The 26,607-nt window shown below is 42.0% G+C and overlaps 2 protein-coding genes across 4 annotated transcripts in view; one reads left to right on the top strand and one right to left on the bottom strand.

The window, feature by feature from the left end:
- Positions 1 to 26,607, bottom strand: part of dock1 (dedicator of cytokinesis 1) — a 188,603-nt gene that overhangs the window by 65,231 nt on the left and 96,765 nt on the right. The window lies entirely within an intron of this gene.
- The window catches only part of insyn2a (inhibitory synaptic factor 2A), a 33,115-nt gene continuing 19,438 nt past the window's right edge, over positions 12,931 to 26,607 (top strand). For both annotated transcript variants that reach the window (XR_013503699.1, XM_078278480.1), the window contains exons 1-2: positions 12,931 to 13,460; positions 24,468 to 25,698. Coding sequence is in view for 1 of the 2 variants with exons in the window: in XM_078278480.1 (XP_078134606.1) it covers positions 24,473 to 25,698 (1,226 nt within the window). In the remaining variant the exon portion in view is untranslated. The remainder of the gene's footprint in view (positions 13,461 to 24,467; positions 25,699 to 26,607) is intronic.

Genomic DNA, 26,607 nt, shown 5'->3' on the forward strand with positions numbered 1-26,607 from the left:
GCCAAAAGGAACATTTTCCAATTGGATATCTTTTTAAAGATATCTTACGTAACAGATTTATTTCCCTCTTTGACTGACAGCATCTGTATTTGTGTAAAGAGGCAGCTTTAGTACACACATTTAAGAATTGAAAGGTTACTATTTATTCATGTCATCTGTAAAATGACTGACATTAATGATGAGGTTGAGCAAAGTGGACTTGTATTATGAGTTACAGTGAGATTGGTTTACAATAATGCCAGGACAGTATCCCTCCATAGCTAATCACCCGAAACAAACCCCAGGTTGGGACTTTAATCTGGACAGGGACTACCTCAGTGAAGTGAGGACCCTGTTAATGCAGCACTCATGCAAAGGATATAACTCTGCTGCTTCATGGTAGTTAATCCTCACAAGGCATTGCGTTTCAGTGCAGAACCTCTCCTTGAGCTGTAATTACGCCTGACCCACCAAAGCACAGCGGAGCAGAAGCGATGCTAAACACTCACACACACACACACACACACACACACACACACTCTCTTCCCTCACCTGACCCCTCTTTTCTCTCTTTTCTTTCCTGATGTTGTTCTTGAGGTTATTTTTTGCTCCGTTTTTTTTGTTTTGCACATTGTAATATCTTTAGACAAATGTAAATAACTGTAAATATGTACTGTATGAAAATTACCCTATCAACACTGACAATAAGATAATCATGCAAAAGACACTAGGGGTAGAACGGTACATGTATTCGTATTGAACCGAAACGGTACGGGCGTCTCAGTTCGGTACATGAATTTACATGGAGAATACACGGTATAAAAATAAATAAAACTTGCGTTCAAATGAATTAATGTAATGTGGAACTACTGTTACGTACGCGTTTCTTAGGGACACCTAATCTGTAGCCCCGCCTTAGATCTGAAGCTCCCAAGCTCCGCCTACATGTCAAGTTGGTCCAGTGAGTCCACACGAAGCAAACTAGTCCCTTCCATATACAACCAAACACGGATGTACTGTAGCTGTATCCCTTCTTGCCTCGACCACAAATGGCTTCCAGGCCCATTTGCTTCGCTGTTTGCTCCGCTGTTAGCTCCGCTTTTAGCTCCGCCGTTAGCTTCGCTGTTTGCTGCTAGCTCCGCTGTTAGCGTGTGAAGCTAACGCCACAATTCGCCAACTGCTCTGTGTAACCGAAGCTGCTCTTTTAACACGCTTGTCTCCCATATCCCACTACTAGCTGATTGTCTTATTTTGTTTACAAGTTCCATATGGAGTCTGGAGATGATGTGGGGTAGCCTACTTATTGTTTACGGTTTACATCTTACTTTATACGCTTCAGGCTGTTGTAGCTAGCTCAGGGGAGAGACTGGATGACACTAGGTGGTACAGCCTAAGACATGCACAATAAAAAAAAATGCCTTCTGCATTTTTGTTATGCTTTTCCCTCCATTGTACCGAACCGAACCGTGATGTCTGAACCGAGGTATGAACCGGACCGTGACTTCAGTGTACCGTACCCTAAAAGACACCAAAACAATCCCTAATGCAAAATGTCTATTAATCATTTTTCCTTCACCTTTTCTTTGTTTTACTACGTGGAGCTGATGACTGCTTCACTTTCCTCTCAGTAATGCTTCACAGAAACCAGCGTGACTCATGTTATATTAATATGGAAATGTTTTTCTAAAGCACAGAGGGCAAGACTCTTTCATGTGTGAGGGCATGTAAGCCTCAGTTCTTCAGCATTAAAGATGAGGAACAAATTTAGACAGAGTCTGATTACAAAATACCAGAGACAAGTGTGTATTAAGTGTGTAAAATGACGTTTCTGTCACACTTCTGTAACATCTTATTCTCTTCACTGGAGAACAAAAGATGGCATTAATTAATCACAAGCATGTAGATAACCTCTGGTGCTGCGTTAAAGCTAGGTTAGTGGCATTTATCTTGTTGGGGAAGATTTAACGTATAGTTCCCTGGCAGAAGCAGCATTATTCAAAGACTTGTTTGAGGATGATTTCTTCATTCAAACTCTAATTTCCCAGATCCACAAGTCTAAGTGGCGTAAAGGGAGAGGCACTGGCTGCTGCAATTCTCCTCACATTGGGCAGTCACTTTATTAATAAAAGGAGCAAGGTCTTCAAAGCAGGCAGCAGTCTTTAGAAGTCATTGGCGCTTGTTGCAGCAACTCACAGACTATATAGGAGATCAGCTGGAGCTCGTTCATTCTTTCTATCTCTTAAGCTGAGAATGAATCCCTAAGAGAAACAGCCTTCACAGCAAACTTTAAATTCTGTAAGCCTGAGTGTGGGACTTGCCATAAGGCTCCAGCGCTGCTTACAGTAACATAAGCCCATTCAGCTTCAATGTTCAAGCAAGACTGCCAACAACACAGGCATACATACGCCAATGTGAGTGTTGATTTTATTGCTTTAATGTGTTACTCATGAATCAATCTTAAGATTCCAAACATGTAATTGCTGCTCGAGGCAGTAGGATCAGCTGGCAAATCCAAATTAAATACAGGCAAGGCATCTAGCAACCATATTCCCGGCTAGACGTGGTTTCAAAGTAGAAGATAAAGACAGAGAATCTCTCTCAGAAAAGGGATTCAGACCTTTCACTGTGCAGCGATTAAGATCTAAATGCGGAACAAGAACACATGCCACACCAGCTGTTAAGGGCTAATGTGAGAAATAGAGATGCGGGGCATGACGGCAAATGGAAAAGTTGAGGTATGCAGCGCTGAGGTCTCCAGCTCTAAGTTGATAAGTGCAAAGTAGCGCAGTGTGATAGCCTTTGGTGTCATACAGCTGACTCCACAGGTCTCTCAGAATGACCAGGCGTGTTTGGAGTGAACCAGAAAAACTCAAAAGGCCAGCCTGTCCTCTCATGGCTCGTTTCGCACACTTTTATCGCTGGGATAAACCCGGTAGTGTTTCTGTCACAATGCATTTTGTTTTGTTTTTTCAAGCAGTTAAAAAAATAAAATAAGCAGTATTTTGTGACACCTGCATTTCATGACTTGTTTGTATGCTATTCTCTATACCCATCAAACAAATTCAGCAAAATCAACAAGACTCTACTAGAAATAAAAATTGTTAAAACAGTTTTGCTAGACCTTTAATATATGTGGAGCAAAAATGTAAAGATTAGGCTGAGGGCAGCACAAAAGGAAAAGTCAGTTGTGTTTTGTAAGCCACTGTGGCAGTACACCAAAGCAAAGTCATGCCTGGACAACACTGTAGTGTCCAAAGCATGTACACTACCAGGGTTTCCCGCAGCACTTTGTAGTTTAGGTGGCCCGCCTTAACAACACGCGCATGCCACCTTAACTGAGTCTTAAAGAAAAAAAATATATAACTACCGTGTTACTCTGTCCTGTTTGAGTGGCTTGTTTCAACACAGTCTGTAGGAAATGTCATGAAGGGATCCAAGGGAGCAACGCTCAGGACCTCAAATACAAAAGGACATGAGCAAAACAAGAAACCATCATTTTTAGATTGATCATTGAGCTTCCACTGGAGAAACCGAAGCACCTGAATGACAGGACAAAAAAATGCTCAAGATGTTTATGGAAGTCAATCATTTAATGCCAACTTAAGCTGTCATCAATCTCAAGCATTTATTTACCAAAACAATTTATCAAGCTAAACAACAATAAACGTATACTATTGTTATCTATCACAGTGTCCAGATGCTGCAGATTTCCAAAAACCTGCCTCCATATCCATCTTAAGCTCGAGGGCAAATGAGGCAGAATCTTAGCGGAAATGAAAAAGTGGTGATTAGAGGGCAGGGCCAGATCCATCTTATGCAGCTCTGTAGCTTGCATCTCTCTGATAATTCATCTCACTTTAACGCCTGACAGCAAAGAAGCAGAAATTGATGTTTGCTCTAGTAGTAAAGGGTTGCCCCATAAACAGAGCATTGTTTTAAGCCCTTAATTAAGCCAGTGGGGAAATGGCGCGTCAGTCTCTAGAGAATTGTAGACTGAGAGCCTCAACCTGTCTCTGGAGGAGATAAAACTGACACAGGCGCATAGAAAAAAAGATGAGGAGGGGGAGGGGGATGACCAAAAGGGACAGAAATGACTCCCTCTTTCTCTCTATTAGCTTTAGGCCTGATGAAATATGAATTTGCTGCCTCATTACAACGGAAATTACACAAGCACACAGAAAACCTCCCCATGCCATTTAATCCGAGCGGTATGAAGACACTCCTCATATGCAAACACAAGTCATGGAGACTTTGAGTGTGAGAAGCATTGAGTGTATGCTGATGAGTTGTGCTGGCAGAGGCAACAATAGCACACAATGAGATCTCAATTTGTATTCTCTTTAATTTGCCTCTTCTCTTCTGAGGAGAATTCAAATAAAAATGTGAAAGAGCATCAACAGTCCCTGATAGAAAGAAAAAACAACAACAGGAGAACACAGTATAAGAAATGTATAAAATAAAAATTCATAAACTATTTGTGGATCAATTTTTAAATGTCGGATGACCTCTGTCTCGGTCTCTTCTTTTGTTTTATTTGCTGTAGAATGCACAAAAATAAACCTGTTTTTTCATAACAGTCGATTTATATATTTTCTAACTAGAACTCATAAAACAACTTATTTGTCACTTAATATATATCATAATACGGCAAATGTATGCAGAATTCCGTTCAAATTTAAATGTTCTAACGTGTTCAAAGCAATTAACTGTGTATACTTGATTTGCATGCTGTAGTTGTTTTATAGGAGCAATAATGACTAGATGTCGTTGCTCTAAAATCACTATACAGTGTATTGTGTCTTATTGCTTCTGTACCAGAGGGGTATGAGCCCACCTCCTTTGTCTCTACACACCACTCACACAAACATTGTAGGCAAAGAACAGAGAGGCTGGAAAGGCAGCAGCACTTGAGCACTTTTCACACTGGCCTGTGAAAGGGAGGCAGAGCTGACACATGCGAGGCACTTGGCCACTGCTGCAGGATTCAACAGCGAGCCCACTTGGCTCCAACACCAGGCCAACAAGGTGTCAGGCAGGCGGGTCAGCCAATGGAAACGAATAGAGGACCTGTTCAAGGCCAGCTGAAACCATTCACACTTCATTTTCTACTTTAATAGCATTTGGGGTAATGCATTATGACTTCCAGAAAAACACTTCAGAATACATAGGGATAAATAATAACCACGGAAAAACCTGGGCAGCCAACCATGAAAGTGACCCGTTATGCCATTTATTCAGACAGCATCCAACTTAGACAAGCTTGAGGAAGCACTTTCACACTCTAATACATCAAAGCATTATACTTCCTTGAACAGACACCTTAATTTACACAGGAAACCCTTTTGAGCCAAGGCCACTCAAAAGAAAGGAAATAGATACTGACCATTGCTTGAAAGGTGTGGCAGATTATGTGGATGGACTGGAGCATGAGGGAGATTGTGTAAGTCAATAGTGTGTTGATGTCCAATGTCCAGATGGTTAATAAAGGTCAGCTTTAAATATTGTGGTTGGAGACGGCCTACACAGAGTTGGCGATACCAAATTTACAAAAGGACTCCGCAGTTATGAGAATTCGGGGAGATTGAAACAACACAAGGTGAATGGACTGGAGATGGAACCCTCAAGGTTGATAACTTTTTTTGGACAGTCTAAGAGCCATCTTTGTACATAAGTTTGATGAAAAGACCAAAAGACTGCAGCAGATGGGGACAGACTCACTGATGTATCTGCTAGGCACATTTTCAGCTTTGCTTCTCACTCGGATATTTGCTGGGGTAGTGCAGCAGACACATCATATCAGCCTGTCAGCTGAAACACACACAAATACACACACACACACACACACACACACACACACACACACACACACACACACACACACACACACACATTCCCTTTTTCTTTCATGATTGCTGAGAGATCTAAGCTACAATAAACTGACAGCTCTCTCTTCACCATCTAGTAGTTTGGTTCCATACCGCGATGACACTCAACACTCTAATGTACTGTGTGGATGAATGCACTTAGGAGCTCAGGGGACGGACTGGAGTGGCAACAGTGAGGCTACTAAAATGAAAGTTGCATAAGAATGTAAACTGGGAATCTGTAATTTAAGAAAGGTTTGGATGTTTAGGTGCATTAGAGAATTGATTGTGTTAATTGTGTATCCATTTCACAAAACACATACAGAAGCAACTACTGTAGCAGTATGACATCAGAGTGTGACAGCAGTATGAGCTGAGATAAAGCAGTGCGAGTGCTGACAAAAGTTGTTTCCATTCAAGTGGCAAGCGAATTTTGAGAGAAATTTTAAAATGTTGCAAAATTTTTTGAATTAGGTGCGTTTCCATCAACTGGTTTGAGCGGATAAACTAGGCTACAGTGTAGTTTGGTCAGAAGATGGTGTATAGGCTACACCAGTTAACAGAGAAGAGGTGGAGGTGGCGAACAGGAAACGGGAAAGCCACATCTAACCCATCTACAAGAGATAATTAGAGAGGTGTTTAATTACAGTAATTGTTCTTTCCTGTTGAATACAGCAATACACGTTATGGGAATATCCGAGAAGACACCGACAGCGGAAACGGCTGATCAGTCCTGTGAGTTAAAGGTTTGCTACTTCAGAGTTTATTTGGCAAAGGCGTTTCCATATCCCATTTAGCGAATTAACTCTTCTTCGTGAAAGGCAAAAACTCTCTCACTTTTTTCGCACAATTGAGGAAGTTTTATTGAATGAATTGGTGAATGGAAACACGACTAATGAGCTCAGTCCGTAGAGAGTTGGGTTAGGAACCAGAGGGTTGCTGGTTCAAGTCCCCGTATGGAACAAAGTACTGTAGAGTGTGGCTGGAGAGATGCCAGTTCACCTCCTGGGCACTGCCAATGTGCTCTTGAGCAAGGCACTGAACCCCCAACTGCTCGGGGCGCTCCTCCAAGGAGCAGCCCCCTCACTCTGACATCTCTCCATTAGTGTGTATAGTATGTATAGGTCCTGAGCATGTTTGTAATCCAGGCCCGTGTTTAATGTGTGTGCAACTGTACTAACAGAGTGAAAATTGTGAATTTTCCCCTCGTGGGATTCTTCTTTATTTCTTGGGGCTTTCTGGTTGAGGCAGGCATATAACTATGATTGGCAGAATGCTAAAAAAAAAAAAATGCTTTGTCTACAATAAAAGATGCATACGTTTGGTATGTTTCATGTCTTTTCTTCTCCGTTCCACCTCAGCCAAGGGCAAAAGTCTGTTTACTTTTTGTCATATATCATCTTTCATATATTTTAATATTTCCTTCCTATTTTGCCTGTACTTGATAGTGACAGAGATTGAATAGCAGAAAAGAATGGAGGACTGGGTCTGCATCATGTTTAGCATACATGCAGAGGGACAAGGACATCAAATAGGAGTCCCCTGAGGGCTTGGCTTTGAGGTAATGAAATCAATAGAGGAGAGTGACTCCAGTGACTTGTCCGCTGCCACTGGTTTATCTATCTGAGAAACAGTTTGCTTACACAAGCACATCGCTGAGCACATTCCAATAAAAGAAAACAGCAAAGCCCATTCCAACTCCACATACAGTAGACCTGACCTCCCAGAGGAGTTCTACCCATTAAACAAATTCCATTAACCCTAGGTTCAAACATAAAACATTTGCCAAGCACTGTGATGTTCCAAGGTCAAATCTTTCCAAACATTATTCAACTTTTTCCTGTGTCAAACCTGGAGCCTGTCGTCGACTGGCAGAGCAATAACAAGGCTGTGAAGCAGATGTGTTACTGTCACTCCCAAACAAGAAGCCAATCTCATAAAACTGTGTTGTGAGTGTGAGTGCAGTGTTCAGCACCATGAAGATGCAGTCTGTGAGGAAGAAGGGGTATTTTATGTCACGTTGTAGAGAAGCGAGATGGGCGTGGGGCTATAGAAAGAATAACAAAACTTTCTGTAATTCACGTGTCATAAAGGGCTCGGCTGAGAGAGCTGTGACGCAGTGAGAGAGCGATAAACAAGGAAAGGAGGTCTAATGGATTTTAGTTTGAAGAGACTCAGCTGTAATTCACAGTCACATCTCCTTTTTCATTCTCTATACATGTTTTATCACTTTCTTCGTTTGAGCCTGTCCTGCTGACTGAATGGTGTACTCGTAGTCAAAGCTGTCAATCAAACATTTGTTTTGTTTTTTACCAGTATCTTTAGGACACAAATGGTATTTAGAATAAGAGAAACAATCCAACATTATTATTTTCTGCTGCTTCTTTTCTTTTATAAGGAACATATAAATCACAAAGCTGGAGCTTGACTCTAATGATTTTATTATGTTAGAATTATCTCATATAAATCTAGATCTACATTTTGACTACTACTACTAGGCTGGGATTTTGAGGAATATGATAATATTCATTTGACAATATATATTTTGTGTTTATATTTGTTCCAGCACCTTAGTGAAGCGACAGTGTGTCAGATGTACAACGCACTGGGTGAAATATACAGTTTTCAAAAAAGCAACCCTGATTGTTGTTTTACATATGAACCATTATATCAAATGGAAAATTAGCTATTTTATACACATCTTCATGTGATTTAGCATGATATATGCAATAGATGTTGCTCTTAATTTCTAGTTTCCATCATATCTAGACAGCTGGAAACGTACATAATCATTACAGTTATATGCTTACTGGAAAGTTTTTTTTATATTCAGGTTTCAATCCTTTATGTCACCAGTATGACATATATCCTGTGTCTTAACACACAGTTTAATACCAGTTGAAAATTGCTGAATTACAGAATTAATAACAAGAAATGACCTCATAACAGCAAACAGGATTTCATGATTTGTGACAATATTTAAAAAATAAAAAGGAAAAATAATAAGGAATGATCCAATAGAGAAAATACATCTTAATAACAATTAACTATTAAAAACACAATGGCCCAGATTTGTTATTACAAGAAATCTTGCTTTTACTCAGTCCTGGCGTTATGGGCAGGCTGTAGGGGGTCAGAGTCTCCCAGAGTCAGCTGTGCCTGCCCTGGACGGATGAGCCCGTTTTTTTTTTTTAACTGACGAGCCAGTCACCAATCACACCTTTTGTTTTATACAACAATTTTGTATCCATAGGCTACCATAATAAATAAAAATATATCGTTTTGAATATACATAAATCATGAATACAAATAAAAGGGTGTTTGTTCTTAATTTGATTAAAATAATTGTAAATGGATTGGTTTGTCAAAACTGATGCGGTTAAAACGAAAATTGACATGCAGCCTGCATCTCAGGCAGCTATCAGGAATTTGGCTGAGAATAGGTAGCTTAATGTAAACTAAAGAGATAATTTAGGCTATGGATATATGGCGTTTCCTTAATGTTAATCAACGACCACCAATGTTGGTGGAAGAAAGTGACAAAGACGGCGAAAGTACAGGGAGTAACGTTAGTTCTGAAGTTGTCACTGACGAAGCTAGCATTAGCCACAGTGCTGCTAGCCGACACTGTAACCCAAAGCAAGGGTCTTCATCACAGGCGGCAGAACCAGGGGATCTCGGCGTTGAGAAACCAAATCAAATTGTCCTGAAAACTTTTCCTGCACGCTTGTTCTCAGGCAAAAAAAGAACTTTCAACAGCGCCTGGTATGGTAGCAGAAGTTGGCTGGAATACTCCATCCAGGCAGACGCTGCATTTTGCTACCAATGCAGAAAGTTCCGGGCAACCTTCTCTGCTGTAGACTCAGAGCTTTACGCTAAGTGGATTTTGCGATTGGAAGCATGTAGTCGAAGACTGGGAAAGGACTCAACAAACATGCAGCATCAAAAGAACACCAGCTCTGTGAAGCTATCTGGAGAGATAAGGAGAGACGTGTTCAGACGGGTACAGAAATTGCTACGTTGGTAAATACAGAACAGTTGCAACGTAATAGATACTACCTGTCAGCTATCATTGATGCCATTGAGTTCCTTACAGTAAACCAGCTACATTTTAGAGGGGACAATGATGGTTTTAATAGTATGTCTGGAGATGGCTGTGGCCTATTTTTGTCCTTGTTTGAATACACTTTAAGGAAAGATCCTGCCTTGGCCAGAATAACACTGTCTATTCCACACAACGCTAGATACACTAGTCATGATATTCAGAACAACATCATAGACATTATGAGTACTATGGTCACAGAGCAGACTGTGAAAGAGGTTGGCGAGTCGTTTTACACTATAAAAGTGGATGGAACTAGAGACCCTACAGGAACAGAAAATATTTCCATAATTGTGCGTTTTGTCAATGACCTGTACCATCCAACTGAGCGTCTTCTGACCATTTCCACGACTGACTCATGCAGCTACAGTACATTGACTGACACAATTATTGAGGATATACAAAAGCAGGACTGAGTCCCGAAAAAATCATCAGTCAGGTGTATGACGGCGCCTCCCTGATGTCGGGCAAACACGGAGGAGTGCAGAAACTTCTGCAACAGAAACTGCACAGAGACATACCATATGTCCACTGTTTCAATCGTCAACTTCATTTGGTGGTCATTCATGCTTTGGCAACTGAGCAAGCCTTTTTGGATTTTTTTCACAATGTGCAACATGCTCTACAAGTTCTGCAGAAAACCTACAGTCTCCCTTCTCTATAAGGGACAGACCCTGAAGCGACTCTTAGATCAACGCTGGACTGGTCATCTTGGCACAGTCTCTGTTATTTTAAGATCATTTGATGACCTTGCCACCCTTTTGCGCAAAGTCAACAGCACCAAAGCCTATCCCAAAGACATGCGAGTTGAAGCAACAGGTTTACTGCAGGCCATGTCTGAACCAAGTTTCAGATTCATCGCTGAGATGGCGCACAAAATCTTGTCATATCTGCGCTCTGAGACAGAATTCATGGCACTCTTCCAGTGCTGCAAGGACGCAACAGAGGAGCCCGCACCAAAGAGACAGCGCACACCAAACACATCCTTTGCTATGTATGTAGTTGAGGAAAGAATTACACACGAAGATCCCAACAACGAAACTGAGCTGCGCAGGTTGTATTTCAGTTGTATTGATGAAGTTTGGGGGAAATGAAGGAGAGTTTTGGGGAGCGCAACTGTGTGCTAATGGATGTGCTCAAATCTCTCGACCCGGAGGATTCTACTTTTTTGGATGTGTCCAAAGTGAAACCTTTACTGGACCTTTCTAATACAGCCATTGTGGAGTTGGAATATACAGCAAATGAAGGTCTCGTCCCCACCTGACGGGGGTAAATGGACAATGAAAAAAGGTCTAAAACACTTCCACAAACCTCTCGAAGCAATGCTGAGCGTGATGACAGCGCTGAAACACGCTTTGACTTTTGGTACAAGCACTGCACTCTGTGAGAACTCTTTTTCTAACATTCTTACAGATCATCGTCTCAGCATGCTTCATCGAAGAAAGGCCAATTTAATTAAGTTGGCATTTGAACAGGACTTAAAGAAATTCAGGGAGGAGTGGAAGGACAACCTTGTGAGAAGATTTCACTCTGCAGCAAAGCGTCGCCTGCCGCTCTACTAACAGTGAGCTTGTATATGCTGGCTCCCTGCAGCCCATGTTAGAGGCTGAGAGACAGTAAAACAAACAGCCTCAAAAACACCCAAAATGTAATAAAAATGTAACGTTAATACTTGTGATTGACACATGCTTAATGATTGCCAAGGCCTACATTTTTCTCCCTGTTTTTATATATATATATCGCCATGTTGTCCATGATTTAGGCTAACGCAATTATCCCTCTTTGTATACGCTGTATAGGCCTATGGTGGTTGTGCGCAATAGTTGTATGTTCAGTGTACATACTGCGCAGTGAAAATTAAGTCACTCTGCTGTTATGCTGTTTCAATACCAAATTAAATCTGTTATACGTGTAGACCTGTATGCATTCATTCATTCATTATAGATAATTAATATAATGTTACATGATGAGATTTATTTAATTTGTGCCCCCCCCCCAAAAATAATGGCGTGCCCGTCCCTGAATTTGTGTCTGGCGCTGGGTCTGCTTTTACTACACAATGACTGCACTGTGGTTCCATCACCCAACATGCCTGTTAACGGGCGCCTGGGTAGCTCACCTGGTAAAGTGTGCGCCCATATACACAGGCTCAGTCCTCGGCGCAGCGGCCGCGGTTTCGATTCCGACCTGCGGCCCTTTGCTGCATGTCATTCCCCCTCTCTCTCCTTGCATGTCTAAGCTGTCCTGTCACAAATAAAGGCCTAAAATGCCAAAAAAAAAAAAAAAAGCCTGTTAACCCCCCTCGGCTCCAAGTTACTGAATTCTAGTTTACATGAATCCTCAATAAAATTATAATACATATCGACTCCACAAGGTTCTGAATGAATAATCAGATGTTGCCAAGCTTAACCGTACAATATGCTTCATAGGCTGTGTGTTGTTTAATGGTTGGTTCACTGGTAAATAAAAGATATAAGAAAAAAAATCTAAAACACACTCTTAAATGCAAAAACACACAGTAGCAGCAGCTGTGTCTGGAGAGCTGCAGCTCATTACCATGGTACCTGAGGCTTAAAGCAGAACTAGAGGTTTCCCTGTGACAGAGTGAAGGCGAGCAAGGATTCTGAAAGCTGTGAGGAAGAGTGCAGTCTGAACAGAGCCCTTCAAAGTTGGAGTTTCATTCTTCTGCTCCTGACAAAGAAAGTTGTGATGAGCATATGGTCTCCACAGAAGTGAGGTCACTGACAGAACTGCTTTCACTGATGATGAGATAAAGGGATGATGCATGAACCTGCCAGATGTAGCCAAAACTGAAATTGTACTTTGTCCACTGCAACTTTCCCTCCTCCCTCTGCTCTCTCTCTCTCTCTCTCTCTCTCTCTCTCTCTCTCTCTCTCTCTCTCTCTCCCATGCTCCCTCCCCCTCTCGCCTAATCTCTCTACCTCTGTCTCTCTCTCTCTCTCACTCACACTCTCTCTACACACACACTCAGATGCACACACGCAGAAAAGAGTAGAAAGCCAGAGAGGAGAACTGCGGCGGCACGATGGGGATATTCTGCCTGCATGGGCTCTGTCGCTAAGGCGTCCGGAGTTCAGCCACTGTGTGTGTGTGTGTGTGTGTGTGTGTGTGTGTGTGTGTGTGTGTGTGTGTGTGTGCCTGTGTGTATGCATGTGTGAGTGAGTGTGAGCCCCTGCCGACGCCGTGCTGAGAAAGGAAAGGGGAACAGAGGAGAGCGGGTGGAGAGGAGGAAAAGAGAGGGGGAGTGTTGACTCTGACTGGGGCTTAGAGGAACCTCACGCCACTGGATCAGAGGACGCTGATGTGCAACAACTACCCCAACTACTGCCGCTGCTGCTCTGCCTGCGTTCCGCTGCCAGCCTGTCCTCTTAACTTCTGCCATGGCATAGCCTCCTCTTCCAGCTCGCCTCTAATCCACTAAGGAAAGGGCATGCATGGGCACAACCAGGGATCTAGGCTAACGCATCCTCTACGTCAGTAATTCACAGTCTGAGGTGAGTCGTTCTTCTCTGTTCTTGTCCTCTCCTTTATTTCACCTCTTTGTCTGCAACTGCAAGGGGGAAAGTCTGTAAAATAACCTCTGGAGGTGGGAAATCCGAGGGATTTGCTCGCTCTGTGGGACTGAGCCCGGGATAATCCACAGGGAATGTTTTCACTGGAGATTTTGCCTTTTAGTCGGCTGATCAAATATCAAATACGTGTGGCAGATGAAAGGAGGTAAATCTCAGATTGATTTTAGTTCAGCTTTGTTGCCTCTGCTGTGGTGAAGTGGTTAAGGGAGATTTCAGGCAGCGGCTGAAAAAATGTGCTGGTGCTGAGTTCAGGAGACCATCAGTCAGTTTAGAAAACTTTAGACATGAAAACTGTTTATTTCATAATATGTGGGGGAAAACTCACTTCCACTGCTATCTGACATTTATCAGATCTGGCAGGTCAGTTTTCTATTTCGGAAAGGTTCCAGTGATCCAGATTTAAGATGACTGGCTCCACAAAAACAGTGCTTGCGTACAAGGTCTCGCATGATGCTGCATTTCCTCTCAGTTGTGCAGCTGAGTGAGCATTACATAAACCACACTGGTATCTTAACCAAAAGAAAAATAGCAGAATTGTTGCATGAAGCTGTTGTCCCACGTACGGAGGCAGCAGTGTTTAGCGGCACAGAGGAATAGGTAATGAGAGCTAGGCATCAGGCAGTTGGCGGCTTCTGATGAAGGAATTTAAACTAAAGACTCATCTAGATTAATGGACAGTCACCATCTTCTTACAGATTATTGAAGCGTGTGTGCGTGTGTGTGTGTGTGTGTGTGTGTGTGTGTGTGTGTTTGTGTGTGTGTAAGCGGAAGATAGAATGAGAGAGAATGAAAGAGAGAGAACACGGGTTGCCTGGAACCCTCACATCTCCACTGTCCTTTAGATGCCATACAAAACGCTTGTCACTCCCACTCATCTCCTCCCATTGCTCTGTCTCCCCTTCAAACCCTATCTCACATCAACGCTTTGATACTATCTCCCCTCTGCTCTGTTTCACTTTGCACAGACACTGAGAAGAGCACTGAGGGAAACATATGAAGATAGATAAGGAGAAAGACAGAGATATAGAGAAAGGGGAAAAGACATTGTCTGTGAGAAATAGTAGAGAGAGTATGCCAGGAGAGGATATTGAATATTCTTTGTCTTTTTACAATTGAAAGGGAATTATGTACCGACACTGAAGAGTGACATGAAAAGTACATACATACCAACTATACAAAATGAAAGGATAGGGATGAAAGTCGGATGTTGTTCCAGAAAAAATAAATGACATGCTCCTCTACATCCGTCACTGCCTAGTCTTCCTTTAGCCTATGTGCTGCATCTGTGAGAACTGGGCACAGCCATCCAGGAGTGATGGGTGTGATGGCCCACCGCTTCAAAGCCAATCTTTATTTTTAGGAATATCAGTCTGCACCTCACCCTGTAATGGTAATGTTAGAGAGATGGGGAGAGAGAAGGAAGAGGTAGACTGACTGTTCTGCCACTTAGTACACGCAAGAAAGGGGTGTGCATGCCACCCCTGTACACAATCACTCCAAATGCAGAGGTACATGAAGATTAAAAATGTAGAACAAAGCTTGGACAAAGCTTTTACACATGGAGATGGCATGCATCAACTAATGTAATAGAGTTGGCCTAAGCAAATAGCATTTTCAGAAACTTGCACGACCCTTGCCTGTCCAAACCAAGCAAATATGGCGGAGGGTGGGAAGAAGTGAGGGAGATTGCAGGGTTTCCAAATGAGTGGTGAAGTGGGCATTCGCCTTCTGTGGCCCTGGGAAGGGTATTCATTCATCCACAAAACAAATTGCTCTCCTATAAAAGAATGACAGCTTTTGGAACAAGCCAGATGTTACCTTTCATGTGCAAATAGGATTATTCATTCAAAGTCAGATTTTTTTTTTCCTGGGAGCACCACAACGGCAAGCAGTTGAGGTGAATCGCGTGCGTCTGTTGTTGAAGACGGAAAGGTGTGTGTGCGTGCGTGCGTGTGTGTGTGCATGTTTGTGTTTGTGTCACTTCGTACTTCTGTTACTCTTTGCACACAATCCCACCTGGGTGTTGTTCTTAGTGTGCACTGGTGTATGTGTGTTTAAAGCATGTGTTCCCCACTGCTTTGCAGTAGGGGCCCAGTCTGCTGGGGCTCCAACAGGCCCAGAGGCAGAGGAACAGAGGCCGGGAGTTTTCTGTGATAAAAGTAGAAAGTAAAGTCTAGGTATCTATTAGTCTATTGTTTCATTATTTTTAGTTTAGCAACTAACAATTCTTTGGATTAAAAAATAATCTCTTTATGGTTTTATATTCAATTTCCAATTACATAAAAGAGAAAAAAAGCTAATTTTTATATTTGAGAAGCTTGAACAAGCAAATATTTTGCACTTTTGCTTGATTAGAGGAGTCCCGCACACTGACCATTACGCAAGCAATAATTTATTTAGAAAAATACAACGTTTCGGGCTCAGACCTTCATCAGGTAAATTGAACTGATGAAGGTCTGAGCCGAAACGTTGTACTTTTCTAAATAAATTATTGCTTGCGTAATGGTCAGTGTGCGGGACTCTTCTCTAAGCTTTTGATCTGCTACTTTTGATCATATCCTACGCACCTGCCCGACAAAAAGAGGTGTGCAAAAAAGCTTTCTTACGTTGCACTTTTGCTTGATAAATGTCAACAATTTCTCAATTATCAAATGTGTGAAATACGTTTCTGTGGATCGACTAATCGTTTCAGCGCTAATTACTTGTGGCTTGAGGTTCTCGCAAACAATATTGTTCCATTTCTTGATAGAAATGATTGATCTCAACAGGTGAAGGCCAGGATCAACTGTCATGCATGCTGGTAGGCTTAATGTGAATTTGAATTATTAAAGGTTTTCTCCTTGTAAACAAAGAAAAGTTATAGTTTACGTTCAGTGTAGTCTCAACAAAGCGCATTGTGTGTATCCTCAAGGTTCTAACAAGTTAGTTAAGGGAATTTTTGATTTCATGTACATACTAATTAGACAAGCATAGTGAGGAAGGTCTTTCAACCAGTTGAAAATAGAAAAATCTTAAAATGAGTGTTTGTTGTTTGTGAAGTGGCTTCATACACACCAACCTCTCCCTCTACTATACGGCTTTCATGATATTCAGTTGAGCTGACAAAATAATACATCTTATTGACTAGACAGGATGGCTTTTGCCATTTCTTTCCCCCTTCAGGACCTCTATTCTTGTTCATGGATCCTTCTCCATGGCTTCATCTTCCCATTTCATCATTATATTATATGTCTATTTTACTCACATTCAATTCTGCTCCATTCAAGCACAGCGGAAACTCTACATCCATGCACCTGTTTTTTCTAGTACTCTTTTTCTTTACTCTACATTCCATCCACACCTGTGTGTGTGTGTGTGTGTGTGTGTGTGTGTGCGTGCGTGCGTGTGCATGTGTGTCTTCTTCTCTTTGCTAGGGATGATTAGGAGGAATCTGAGAGCAGCAAGGGAGTTCTCCAGTTACCCATCAGCTTTGAAACCTCAGCGTGTCTAGAAGGCAAAGAGAGGAGGAGAGAGAAAGACACAGAGAAAAAGCCACAAAGACGATTAGAGGAAGAGAACAAAAAAAGAGTAAATGAAAGAAGAGAGATATAATGTTCTGTAGAAAGAGGAGGGGGAAAGGAAAAGAGAGAGTGATCTGATGCATTCTGATTAGAGCAGGTAGCCTCTGCAGCATACATCCTTTTCTTGAGGTCTGATCTCCATCTAGCCAGCATAGTTCACTGACGTATGGATTACAGGTTTACTGTGAATTCATCAAGCTCCCAGAGAGCCCACCTGGGTGCAGGCGTAGCATACAAAGTCAACTAACTACAGCAAATTAGAAAATAACAAAGAAAAGATCAATTCAGTGGGGACAAAGTGAGTAAAAAATAATAAAGCTACAATGTCCGCAGGCTACAGTTCAAGGATAAGAAGTCCTCCATGAAAACAGCAGCAGGCTGACATACAGTATACTGAGTTCTTTCATGGTGGTAATTTCTAGCATCATACAAAGTGGGGATGGATCCTATTGACATGTACAGTACACACACAGGCTTGGGCGGCTCAACGAGCCATTAGCTTGTATTAAGTAATGTTCTGTAACTGCAGTATCTCATGCAGTCTCTCGCACATTTTATTCAAGTGCACAACTGAAAGCAATATAAATATAAATGTAATATGAATATAAAAATATTTATGTGAAAAATGACGTAATGCCCACATGGCTTTAAAAAAAATGGTGTGCATACTGTATGGTATAAATGTATAAGGATAGTCTTAGTGCTGTGGATTAACAGCAAATCTAGATTTATCCAGCCACAGTATCAGACTTAAAACGAACACTACGTCTCTGTAAATATGAATAACTATTATGATACCATATTATTACCATAACATAAATGGAACAGTAAGGCTTGACAAACTATTGTGCAGTAGTTCTGTAATCCAAATAATTTGGCCTCTGGCCAGTTTAGGACTATCTGGTTTCATTTCAAGCCATGTTGCTATTGCCGCATCTATATTTTATTAGAAATGTATCTGACCCCAATATACAGAACTGTACTGACACTACTGCTGTAGAATCACAATGGTATTAAAATGTCAGTTATCCTGGATCTAAATGTGATTGTTGTAACTAGGGTTGAAATTTGACATTAACATTCTCCTCGGTTTACAATTAGCAAAAGCTCATACTGCGCTCTCCACAAAAAGTATGTTCCTGGTGTTATTTAGTCATTACTGCAACACCACATGATGATTCTGAGCAAAATCTTTAAAATGGTGCTTGGCGGCAGTGTAGTGGTCCATGATGACTGAGCAACAATTACTAGAGAGACAATCCCTTAAAATCCTGTGATTTCCAGTGCCATTCCATCTTACGGCATTAAGCTGCCATTAACTGACAAAGGATTTGCTGCGTTTGGTGTCGGCCTAATGCACTGTACTGCAGTTATCCCTCAACACTGACCTGTACAGTCAATCAGTCGGATATATATATACCCTCACATCACACCCTGAGAGCATGGGTGCACCCAAGGTTGCTTGCATGCTGCAGCACAGTGACAGACATTAGATAAAAACCCAACAATAAACCCACACTGTCAAATAACCTCACCAACACAAAGTAAACTACAAGCCTGGATATCTTTTTACTGCATAATCACTGTGCTCTTAAAAGGCAGATTAAAGACTTCAATACAGTATTAAGCAATGTGTAATTATGAGGGGAAGCTGTCAGAAGACAGAAAAGGGGGGGAAAAAAAACGAGTAGATAAAGCTGGATTACAGTAAAGTTTGGACCTTACATGACTGCAATGATGCTGCTATACTCATTTGTTCAAGCAGCATCTGAGGCTTTGCTGAGCTGTAATAATGTAAAACTGCAGCAACAGAAAAGCAGGATTTTTGCTGTTGATCATGTTGCACAAGGGCAGAAGCTCACTTTGTTTATAATTCAAAAACCCAATACTGGCTGCATATATTTCCCTGTGAGTTTTATTCAGTAAAAAACACAGTTGAGCCGTCATTGGGAAGTTTGAGAAGGTGAGGACTATCGGAGAGTATATATATATATATATATATATATATACACACATACATACATACACACACACACACACACACACAACATTGTCAAAGGTATTGCCAAACAGTATGAAATTGATTAGATTAATATGTTACTATAATAGCATCCTCTCTTCTTAGACTGGGACACAAGGATTTGCTTCCACTCAGCGACAAGAGCATTAGTGAGGTTGACCACTGAGGTTGGGTGATAAGATGTGGCTCACAGTCAGAGTTCCACTTCATCCCAAAGGTGTTGGATGGGGATGAGGTCAGGGCAATGTGCAGGCAAGTTCACACTAAAGAAAATCATTGTTTTGTGCATTGGGCACTATCATGTTTAAACTGGAAAAGACCTACCCCAAACTGTCACAAAGTCGTACAGCCCCAGACCAAAAGTGCACTAAAGTATGTGGCCATAATACAGTGTATGACTAAATAGCTTACTTAACTATGCTATTTGTTCTAAGCTTCCAATCAAACAGCTAAAACATACAGTTCAGTGTGTATACACTGGGAAAAGATTTACGTTATGTATGTAAGATATAAAAAGATAATAGAAAATCTCAATGAAACACCCTGTTCTTAAACAAGAAAGACTGTTTAGGCTGCTGTTGCTAATTGACATGTATAGCCATATTTGCAGCATTTAATTAATTCACCGGTTTTGCAATGCATACTATATTAATGAAATTTCCCTTCGGTGGAGAAGAAGTGATAACACAAAATTAGTCAAGCTCAAAGTTACAGCAAACATTTAACCCAGGTTGAATCAGAACACTAAAATGTCCACCTTTTAAGATTTTACCCACCGGCAACCAAAAGTTCAATTAGGCAACTGCCATTCACAAAACTGCCGACTCATATGCATTTTAAAATAATGCAAGTAATGGGGAACCATTTAAAAAGAAATTCAAGGTGTGTTGCATTAAATGAGCATGGGCTGTGAGCATAAAGACCATTCTATTAAAGAGTAATGAATTGCATTACTGCAGTAATCTGGATTGTCCCTGCAGGACTTCAAAGCTTCAAACAATGGCTGAGTTAGAAGAGAAATTATTCCCAAGAACCAGCCGTGCGGAATCTGGCTCTCAGGGTTATGAACAAAATGCACTTGTGTCCCTAGAAATAATCCAAATAATGACCCTTAGTTGCCAGTATGACAGCCATGTGATCTGTGCTGCTAAAACAAGGTCAGATGTGAACACGTCTGATGTGTTTTGCCATGCGCACGTGACCCTGTGAGGTCTGTTTTTGGTCTGTCCAACTGGGTAGAAAATACTGGGTCAGTTCACTTCACTTACTTGCCCCTAACATAAATAAAGACCAGGGCCACCCTAAAAAGGGGCAATTGTCACAGCCTTGCATGATGAGTCATGCTGTTTATGCAAGAGGCCAGGGGGTGGAGTTCCAGCCGGAGGTGAGATGTGAGTGCTGCTACAGTTGCCCCGGCTTGAACCCAATGGGTAACATACCAGATATGTGGAGCCAGGGACACATTATTCAGCCTGCAGTGCAGACATGTCAAAAGGGATCACATTTAAATGAGGATATGATACAATACCATGAAACTGTATGCATCGTGGAGGCTGTGTGTAGGGAAGGGAGAGTAGAAAAAAACACTGTTGCTGTTTGTGCTGACAAACTACATTCATGTCTGATGGTTTAGAACAGGGTGGCATCTTGGATTGTAATCAGATGTCATTTTGCAAATATTGAATACAATGTTTAATTTGGGCCTAGCTTATATCATAGAAGCAGTCACTGACCTAATTTGGAGAGGGGATGTGGGGTAACAGTTTAATCTCTTATTCAAAATGTCATCCTTTGAACATGGAGAGGACACTGACAGTGATAGACCAGGAAAGCACAGCCATGCTTGTGACTAGATAATAGTTGGAAAATACATGTGACAGGGTAAAAGAAAAAAAATCGGACTCTCTTTGACTAAAATGATTCAAATGCTGCACAGCCAGGGGAATAATCGGAAAATTATTGTATTGGATTGTGCTATATTCAGCCTTGATTCCTCCTCTTTACATTGTTGTACACCCCTCTGCTTTCACAGCTCAATCAACCTAATGGCAATGGAGGACAGGAGTCATTAAGTGATTATATCCATACAATACAAGGTGACGATCTATATGGTAGCTCTACCACTTGTGTTTCCTACACTGCGTGTTATTTTTTTTTATTATCCTGGCCTTTCTGTGTGCATAACAACAATTGCTGAAACTGGCTGCACTGGGGCTGAAACTTGTTAATATGTTGTATTTTTGTCCACTTTTCACACACTGTATGATGCTAGGTATTACACATGCATCACAGTAAAATAAAACATGTATAACTAATTCCTGTACTGTGGTGCAGATGTGCCTGTGCTCTAATAGCCTTGTTACTGTTGGCAGAATATCTTTCCTAATGTCTTCTGTTGGGCGTATATAGTCAGTTTCTACAAACATTGCATTGCACTGTACTGTACTCTCTGGTCATTTGGACACCGGTAATTACCTGTCTATTGAGAATAAAATAAACATCTGCCTGCACAGCAGAAAGCTGCCATCACTAACATATCTATATGGGCATGCTGTGCTGTTCTCAGACAGACTATGTTTCCAGTAACATTACTGGGCAATGTTTGGACAGTTTCAAGGGAGGACTGTCAATCTGCAACATTGCTGAGCCCATCTGTCTGTTAAACAGAATATACAATAGAATATAACTTTATTGTCTACCAGGGTGGAAACTTGTCTTCGGCTCATCAGACACAAGAAACAACAACATGGTAACTTAGTAAAACAAACACATATTACACGTTAAATGTCTGTCGCTTTAAGCTCATCAATCACTTTGAGTTAGGAATATTGATGGCACTTCGGATGAAGGAATTCTACAGTTTTAGTGCCTTCTGGATCTCAACGGCTTCAACTGGTTTAAGAGAGGATGGGAGCTACAGTATCTGCCAGAATACTCCTCGCATTCTTCCTCATCCTTTCTAAAAAAAAGTTGAGTCAAGGGCTTTTAGGGTTTGCCAACTATCTTGCTTGCCATTGACACAGTCCTAGAAAGTTTATTCTTAGATTAACAGCTTAGGTGACCATACCAGGCAGGGAGTCTTAAACTATACAGAGGTATTTTAAAGTTGCAGATAATTGGAATTTTTTTGCATGCCACTTTATTTTTAATTGCATACGTTGGCAATGAGTGTATTGTAAATATGCTGGCATGAATGTGACTATGAGTGAGTATGGATGGATGATGAATAGGAACATTATTTATTTATTTTGAGCCTGCAAAGATATTATACACAGAAAAACTGTTTTGGTTCTAGTGCTCAGTGTGGGGAACAGCAGCTCTCTCAGTTTGAAGAACCTGCGTAAGAACACTGTGCGCAAGAGCATCGTAATCTTGGGTTTGCCTTTAATGGCAATATGACGGCTTTTATTAATTTACTCATTCTGATAAAATGTCACTATGTCCTTAGTAGGCAGATTGCCAGACTAGGTTTTGCAGAAAAAAATATACTGATTACGCCAACATGTAAAATTGCCATATTTACAGATGATACTGCATGTCTACAAGGAGCTATCAATGTCTGTAGATGAGACTGTTATGTCAGCTCTTAGATGAGATAGACAAAGATAGGGGGCCGTCTCCTTCCCCAAGAAGAACCGGCGACAGAGACTATAATTTAATAATACAGAGCCAGGGCGATATTGTGATGGAGAAGGCAGTGAAACAAAGGGTCCATTCTATAGCTCCCAGGTAAGTAAACAGACAGGTGTGAAAAAGGAAGTCATTCCCTGTTGACAGAGAGAAGCCATGGCAGATAGGCTGAGATGGATAATTGTTTCATCTGATTCAGCATTTACATGAGCGTGTGCAGTGTTTGCTTATTGTAAATCAGCAGGCAGAAGGAGAATGTATTATACATTTATTTCTGTCAGAGCATCAGAGGCAAACTGCAGAGTTGTGATGCCGCCACCATACCTGTGGTAGTGGGGAAAGATAATTCATATCTCTGCTTAGGATGTTTCTCATTGGAGGGTTGCTGTACAGTTCTCTGTCAAAAGTTTGTCTGTTTGCAGGTATCGTCTAGCCTGGTTGACACCAGACCCACTCTCAGTTGTAACTGAGAGTGGGTCTGCGCAAGGTTCATTAGCAGCTCATTTCCAAAGGGGTGTCACCAACGGAAGCCGCTCAAATGCCTCTGGGCGCATTGGATAGTCCTTCAACCAATCAGACCAATGATCTGGGTGACGTAGCAGTCACCGCGGCATCAACGGGTTTCTGCGCTTTGGCAGCCGTCATGTTGAATGTAAACAAAAAGATGCTCGCCGTCGCTGCGCTATCGTCATCGTGTAAAGCCCGCCTCAACGGTTGTGATTGGTGCCTCGATTTGGAAAAATTGGAAATAGGCTTGAATGAGCTCTTGGTCAGACTGACTTGCAGAGCAAATCTCAAATTTGCCGGAAGTTCGTCAGGGTTTTTTCAGCATATTCTCTTGTCTCTGTTCATTTAGAAAATAGAAAACATGCCATATTCACATATCCTAGAAGAGTGAAAATGTGCCACCAAGTAGGCCCAACATCCTGTTTTAAATGTGAGAGGGAAAGGTCAGACGGTGAATAATCTTGGAAAAACCTAATGAACCATGAAAATAAACTGCAGACCTATAACAGTATATTGCTACTAAGTGTATATGATTGTAAGTGCAGTGTCTGATAGCTCTCACACTAACTTCAGACACAAACACTCTTAAAGTTAGAAAGAAGGAGAGGAGGAGGAGGAGGAACCGGTAGTCAAGACTGCTTTAACTGGCAATGATTATACGAATGAAAATTGTGCTGAAATTTGAGTTATTGGTTTCACAGAGAAGAAGATTAAATGCACCATGGAAATCTGTTAATCTGTTAAATCATAACACTTGCCTTTTTCAGTAATTAAACATGGAAGGATTGCATAAAAGACCATAACCACCTGGCAATAAAAAGGAAATTAACATTTTCTTTTAAAGGGTAAATATATTGTACATGCATATGGAACTTTAGATTTGCATGACATCACTACGCCTTCAGTGTCAAATGAAGAAATTATATTCAAAGTCAAACTAAATTATTCCTGTTATCAAGAGGAAGTAACTTAAAATATATGAAAAATCTGCTCTTTTAAATTCATATATGCTATGCTTTTTGACATGCATGATGACAAGTGTCAGATAAAAGCACTTTTTAATAATATTCATAAATGCACGGTTCCTCCCCTCTCCTCCTATGCTTAGAGAGCGGGTGTGTTCTGTCAAGTGGGATGTAATAGTCAGGCAAGGGTCTTTGTCTAAGCTAGTCATTACCAACGATTAACAGCTTCTTTCTCCATGCCTCTCAGGAAACATGGTGAGCAAGGAGGGTGGCAAATGCATGCTCACCAACTCAGAGTCTGACTCGGAGGCAGCGCCCTTGCCCTCCACCTCACTGGCGGTGAAGTATTCCCTGGAAGACAGTCGACAGGTGAGGAAGAGAAACAAGGCCCTGCAAGTGCGTTTCAAGGATATCTGTGAGGCACAGAACGAGCAAAGGGAGGCGGAGTTGCAGGCAGCGCGGAAAGGTGGCAAGCCGATCTCATACAAAGTAGCGTACCGCAAGTACATGACCGTCCCTGCCCGCAGAGCCATCCCAAATGTCACAAGGAGCACAGGTGTGCAGACTTCCCCTGACCTGAAGAAACGCTATCAGACCTTTCCATTTGAGCGCAAGAAAGGCCACACCTTTAAACACGTGGCGGCCGTGGAAACTTATAAAGGTCAGAATAACGGTTTTGTCATGGAAGTGAAGCAGGCCAAGGCTGCTGAGCAGGGTTTAGATGAGGAGGAGGAGGAGGGAGCCTGCAGGGGGAGTGGAGTCCGGAGGACCAGGGCTCTGCTCCATACTAATGAGTGCATTGCCACAGTGGAGCAGCACAGTGCACCTGATGGCCTGTGCTCTGACGCTCTGCTGCTCAGTTGCTCTGCAGACACAGACTGCCTTGCAGACACACAAAGAGGAAGCGGAGCTGGAGCACAGACAGAGTACCAGCTCTGCAGTGTCCCATCCAAAGCCAGGACAGGATTACAACACAGGGAGCCCGATACAGACCGCTCGGCCAAGAGGCAGCTACTCAATCTGGAGGAGGGCTCGTCCCGAACCCTGCCGGACGGGGCCTCCAAGGTTACGGGCCCCATCTCCTGGAACTCCCTTACACAGGTGGAGTGCCTGGATAGTCCATCTGTGCGGAGCAAGCGGAAGAAAGCCCTGCAGCTCAACGGGCTGCAGAGTGAGACGCTACCCCGTTCCAGCAGAGGCTGTACAACGCAGGCACAGTGCCACACTGGACAGTTATCTGCCCGGCCTCTACGGGGCATGGAGGAGCCTCTGACACCAAGCAGAGGCGGTGAGGCTGGTGGGGCACCGCCTGACCAAAAACAGGAGGCCTGCAAGCAAATAGTGCCTATGAATCAGGATGGAGATGTTAAAGCACAGCTCCAGGCCATGGAAAATCTCATCAGCTCCAGCCAAGAGACCATCAAGGTGCTGCTGGGGGTCATCCAGGAACTGGAGAAGGGGGAGGCCCACAGAGAAGGGTAAGACATCTCACTTATAGCCTGTGCTTTACATTAGAGATAAATAGATTCATCTTTTTCCCTGCCAATACCGATTCCAAAATATATAAAGAATCATGAGGCCGGAGATTGCTGTAGCACTAAAAAAAAAATTGGCAGCCCACCGTGACTAAACAATAACGGAAACACTGAATTCTCTAACAACATTGATTATTAAACTGTGGATCGGTCACCTAATGGCTGGTACCCAATCTGCTTAAAAAGGTCAGTATCAGGGCTCTTACTGATCCGGTGAATTGGATTGGTGCCTCCCTACATCACACTAGTGACAAGCTTAAGTTGGCAAAAAACAAACGTTATATAAATAATATCATATTTGAGAAAAGGGTCTGGTGTTCACAGGGCAAAGCCAAGAAAACATTAGAGACACAGAGCACATTCATGATTCAGCATGAGCAGGAAAAGTACCCTCTTGATGTGTCACATTATTTCTAGATCTTAGGGACAAGCTTCTATGTGTGACAGCTGTTCAGCAGAGCCGTGGCTGACAAACCCAAAGTGTTAAGATCACAGTTGCATGTAGCTGGGATGCTTTGGCTTTCACCTGGATGTGCCCTGCAGTGCTACTACAGCAGAGGGTCCTTTTGTGATATTTTCTTCCAGATATGATGGAGCTGCTGCGGAACATATTTATAGACGATTCATCTCACCCAGTTTGGCCCAGATGGTCTGATGACCCGTGTATGAAACACTGCCACAATGAATGTGGCCTTTAAACTACATTCGCCACAAGGCTTGGAATTAGCAGACGTGTCTCACTATTTTTGAATGAAACTGATTCAGCCACAGAAAAATTAAAAAACTGTGAGATTAGTATTAGCGGCAATGCAACTTGCATCAGCCTGTAGTTTCCTTTAGAATTAATAAGAA

Source organism: Sander vitreus, chromosome 21 (assembly GCF_031162955.1).
Source record: "Sander vitreus isolate 19-12246 chromosome 21, sanVit1, whole genome shotgun sequence".
In the NCBI taxonomy this organism is placed as follows: Eukaryota; Metazoa; Chordata; class Actinopteri; order Perciformes; family Percidae; genus Sander; species Sander vitreus.